The following is a 4,952-nucleotide window of genomic DNA, read 5'->3' on the forward strand; positions in this document are numbered from 1 at the left end:
CCCTACCTTCTGGTAACCACTAGTCTATTGTTCATGTCCATGAGTCTCTGTTTGTCCTGTTCATTTGTTGCTTTTAGGAAAAATATTTTTTCCTGATCCACTTTTCTTGTTTTTAGTCAACTGTATTTAATATAAAGTAATAGCAAGAAAAAATGAGGAAAATTTGCTCATTTTGAAAGCTTATATATTATAGCCTCTGTTCTTATTTCCTCGCTTTTTTCCTTTTCCTATAAGTTAGTGCAATATGTTATTACTTTCTGTGTGTTCTTTTGGTATTTTCCATTTTTCACATAATATTCTGTGAAACTATTCATGAATATCCTAGATCTTTCTAATGGCATATGTCAGATTTTATATTAGAGCATGTATTTAAAATAACTTGAACAAACTATTTTGCATTACAAAGGCCATATTTTGTGATAATTATTGTAGTGTATACTTGAAGGCAGTAAAATTATTTTCATCTCCAATATTTCTTCAGTTCAGTGTGACCTTTGCCAACAACAACAAAAACAACAACAACAACAACAACAACAATCTTTTGGATTTGTGAGGTTTACTTGTGCTCTTCATTTCATCGGGGCAATCTTACAAGGATAGGACCAATTTGGAGTTAGTTTGCATGGCAAATTGCATGTTAAAGTGGACTATATTCTTGTACCTATTCTGTTTTTTGTTTGTTTGTTTGTTTGTGTTTTGCCAGCATGCCTTGAGCAACAAACAGACCACTAGCCAAAGTTTTAAATTTGAAGACCAAATGTATCTACAATGAATACACTATGCTATATGATTAAAGGGATCTTTTTCTTTCTTTTTATAAAGCTGCACCTTAGCAGATTTCATAATTAGTTTGTGATTGAGACCTCCAATTATATGAGTAACAAATTTTTAAAAATGGATTTATTATGTATACTTTCAGAATAACTGGTTTCTTATGTTTCTTGCTATGTAACTATCAGAATGAACCCCAGAGTTGGAGCCAGAATACATGGTTTCTTTTGTTTTCATCTTCTAAACTTGATGTATAGGCCACTTCCTTTCTCTCTGGACCTACCTTTTCCATGCATAAAAAGTGGTGGAGAGAAAGGTATTAGACAATAATTCAAAGGCATGCAGCTGTAATAATTTTACTCTTTTAAGCCTCTGACAAAAAGGATGTTTCTAGGATTACTGTGGCATATAGATATTTGAAAGGAGGTTAAGGTTCTTCTACAGCAATTTTAGCTTTTCTTTTTCTAAACCATATGTCCATATCAGTACTTTACAATGGTGAGTGAGAAAAATTGGGTACCTAGAAAACATAATGACCTGCAATTGCTAGAACTATTGCTATTATTGTCCTCTTGGTGATATTAATGGCATTCTTTCTTACCATCTTTTCCATTTTACAAAAATAATTTGAAATAGTTTACAATAAAAGAAAAAGGCAATAGGGAGTTAAAATAAGAATCTGTATAATACATGGGCAGGAAATTGGGGCAAATCATTAACTATTAAATGTGATTATGGCCGGGTATCTGAGGTGTGACTATCTCAAAATGGATTTTTCAGAAAAAAAAAATGAACGAAGTAGAAGAATTTTTTCTTTATTTCTGATTAGGATTGATGAATAGAGATAAAAGTGTCACTGAAGGTTGACTTGATATGGATAGTTGATATTGAAGTAATTGGAAAGTGAAGCCTGATGCATTTTTGGTAATCTGGCATGTTTCAAATGACTTTTACAAAAAACTTTTCAATACGTCATTGTCTTTTGGTATACTTATGCTTTGTTTCTTGTTCCTCCATGCTCTTTATTTTTTAACTCCTTTTAGGGAGAACGTGGATTTCCAGGAAGTCCCGGTTTTCCTGGTTTACAGGGTCCTCCAGTAAGTTATAAAATTTGGGATTATACTGAACACAAGAATTGACAGAGGAAGCAGAAGTATAGAAAGTGAGCTCAGTGCATTCATGTGGAAAGTAATAAACTAGAAAACTATTGTTTTTTTTTTTTAAAGTTGCTGGATAAAAGCAAGGATTCTATGGTATTTAATATAAATGTCATTTCTAAGTATCCTAAGATGTGTAGGGCTTAAAGTGACACTACAGTAGTCTATTTAGTTTGGACTCTATTTGGAAAACATTGCATCTTTTGCCTTGATATATATACACATATACCTACATATATGTACATATATATATAAACCTATATATATGTTTGTATGTGTGTGTATATATATATATATATATATCTTTTCTTTTTATTAATAGGGACCTCCTGGGATTCCAGGTATGAAGGTAAGCAGCTCATGCCAGGAAGGTAAACATTTTGAATAAAATATTTGGAAATCTTGCAACTTTAATGAGATAATGTCTCTGACTTCTTTCTTAAAATCTATGCTTCTAGAAGTTGTGCAGATGCACATTTACAAGCTCTTCTTAAGTAGTCTCTTTTGTTCCTGTGGCTTTAAATGCCTCCTACATGCTGATACACTTACAAATGTGTATACCAAACTCAAATTTCTGATACCTTCAGTCCTCATTACATTTTGATACAATTAACCACCTGCTCCCCCTAGAAATACTTTCCCCCTGTATTCTGTGACACTATCATTCTCTGATTTTTCTTCTGCATCTCTGGTCATTCTGCAGTCTTCTATGCAAACTCATTCTATTCTATCCAGCAGGTATTAAGACACAGTCCCGACTCTTCTCTTCTATGCCTAGCAATATTATTAATGCTTATGATCTTGATTAATATTTAGTTACTGAATACCTACATTTATATCTCTAGAACAGACTTTTCTCCTGTCCTGGATGCTTCCCTAATATCTCCACTCAGATATCTCCCAGATATTCAAATTAACATGTTCAAAATTAAAACAGACCCCAAAATAAACTGCCTCCTCCCTCTGGCTTCCTTATCTCTAAAATTTTCATCACAATATATTATGTACACCATTACAGGAGCCCAAAACCTGAGAGTTAGTGTTTATATTTTCTGCCTTTTCACACACATCCTCATTCCATTCTATCACTAAATACTGTTAATTTTGCCTATAAAATATATCTTAAATTCATCCACTTATCTCCCTCTCCACTGCCACCACATTAACCATAATGTCTCATCCGGGCTATTGTAATAGCCGCTTAACTAGTTCCTTCTTTTGCTATATCCCCGACCTTCCAACCTGATTGATTTTCTATGAAACAGCCAAGAATGATCTTTTAAAAATGTAAATCAATAATTTAATCTTCCTGCTTATAAACCTTCAAAGACTTCCCACTACATCTAAGATAGAGTCCACATTCTTTTTCATGACCTGTAAGACCTGCATGTTCTGGTCCCTTCCCTACATTTCCAGCTTTATCTTTACTACTTTTCCCTTGTCTCACTGATCACACTACTCTGCATTAAGTTATTTGAATGTGCCAAACTCTTTTATTTGAGGTCCTTGGTACATGCTATTTACTTACATTAACCAGCACTCTTCCCCCATCTTCATCTAGCTGACTCCTTATTATCCTTTAGATCTCAACGTGAATGTTACCTTCACAGATTTCCCTTCTATGACTGCCCACACTAAATTAATTTCCTTCACTATTTATTTTTTTAATTGAAATATATTTGACATGTAACATTGTGTAAACTTAAGGTATATGACATGTGAATTTGATACATTTATATATTGTAATATAATTGCCATTATAATGATAATTACTACCTTCATCACATCACATAATTATCATTTCTTTTTAGTCCTCCACTATTTCTTTATCATGTATCATGTTGTTTTTTTTTAAACCCTTAACAGAACATTTTGTCATCTTATTTGTTTACATGTTATAGTCTGCATTTCTCCAGTATATTGTTAATAACATGAGAACAGAGATGTTGTTTATCTTTTCACTACTGATTATCCAGAGCCTAACACAATTCTTGGCAAATACTAATATTTAATAAGTGTTTTTTAGTGAATGAGAAACTGAAAGTACTATATGCTCTTAATTACTCAACTGTGCTTCAGTATACTCTGGCCACTTCCTCATTTCCCTTTAAAAGGTAAATTTATTCATGTTAATTATTGAATTTGCCTAATCTTCTAGGACATTTATGTGATAAATTGAATTCTCAGATCATTTTTTGTGCACTTGCCAGTTTTCATGTATCATAACTGTTAGTTATTACTTCCATTGATGGTTTCTTTCAGGGAGAACAAGGTAGTATAATTATGTCATCACTGCCAGGACCAAAGGGTAATCCAGGATATCCAGGTCCTCCTGGAATACAAGTAAGCGTCCACTGATTTTCCTCTTTGCTATATTGGTTTAATCAGATCACAGCATCACTTTTTTCTCCTCAAATCTTTACTACCCTCTATTTTAGTTATATAAATTATCATGTGAAGTTTGATAGACATTGCATATACCTTGTACCTGAAGATAAAAGCAGTCTGGATCAAGGAGAATTTTAAGAAGCATTACCTTTTTTCTTCTGCTTTTCTATCCAGTTTCCATGGAAATATTTGTTTTGAGTTTGGCAACAGAAATAGGCTTCTATATTCTTATTCTTGTGCTGTGGAGATCAGTAGCGTAGTAGGAGTAGTCCTGATAATTGTAAATGGTCTGATTAAAAATAAAAATCATAGGCCTCCCATTTCAGATATTAGAAGGCATCATTTATAACACTATCAGCTATGCATTATATATGAACATATTTTGAAGGCTGAAGAAATAAAATTTATGCATGGTGAACATAAACTATAATCTTAAGAAAAAAGTTATTATGTTAGCCTACAGCTAGCATACATGCATAGAAACAGTAATAACTTTGGAGTATTAGGAAGTCAATTTCTTGAGGTTTATATTTCATGAAGATTAATCTCTTTGCCAAAAATAAAAATCAGTACTTTCTAATATTTAATCACTTAAGGTACAATGTTAGGGACTTTTTAAACTACTACCTCATTTCA

The 4,952-nt window shown here is 32.5% G+C and overlaps 1 protein-coding gene across 4 annotated transcripts in view; it reads left to right on the top strand.

The window, feature by feature from the left end:
• The window catches only part of LOC105296119 (collagen alpha-5(IV) chain), a 219,220-nt gene that overhangs the window by 134,198 nt on the left and 80,070 nt on the right, over window positions 1–4,952 (top strand). For 3 of the 4 annotated variants that reach the window (XM_011366063.2, XM_011366065.2, XM_023534117.1), the window contains exons 5-7: window positions 1,860–1,868; window positions 2,251–2,277; window positions 4,191–4,271. In XM_011366063.2, the coding sequence (XP_011364365.2) occupies window positions 1,860–1,868; window positions 2,251–2,277; window positions 4,191–4,271 (117 nt within the window). The remainder of the gene's footprint in view (window positions 1–1,859; window positions 1,869–2,250; window positions 2,278–4,190; window positions 4,272–4,952) is intronic. The other variant, XM_023534116.1, reaches the window with a different exon arrangement.

Source organism: Pteropus vampyrus, unplaced genomic scaffold (assembly GCF_000151845.1).
Source record: "Pteropus vampyrus isolate Shadow unplaced genomic scaffold, Pvam_2.0 Scaffold120, whole genome shotgun sequence".
NCBI lineage: Eukaryota > Metazoa > Chordata > Mammalia > Chiroptera > Pteropodidae > Pteropus > Pteropus vampyrus.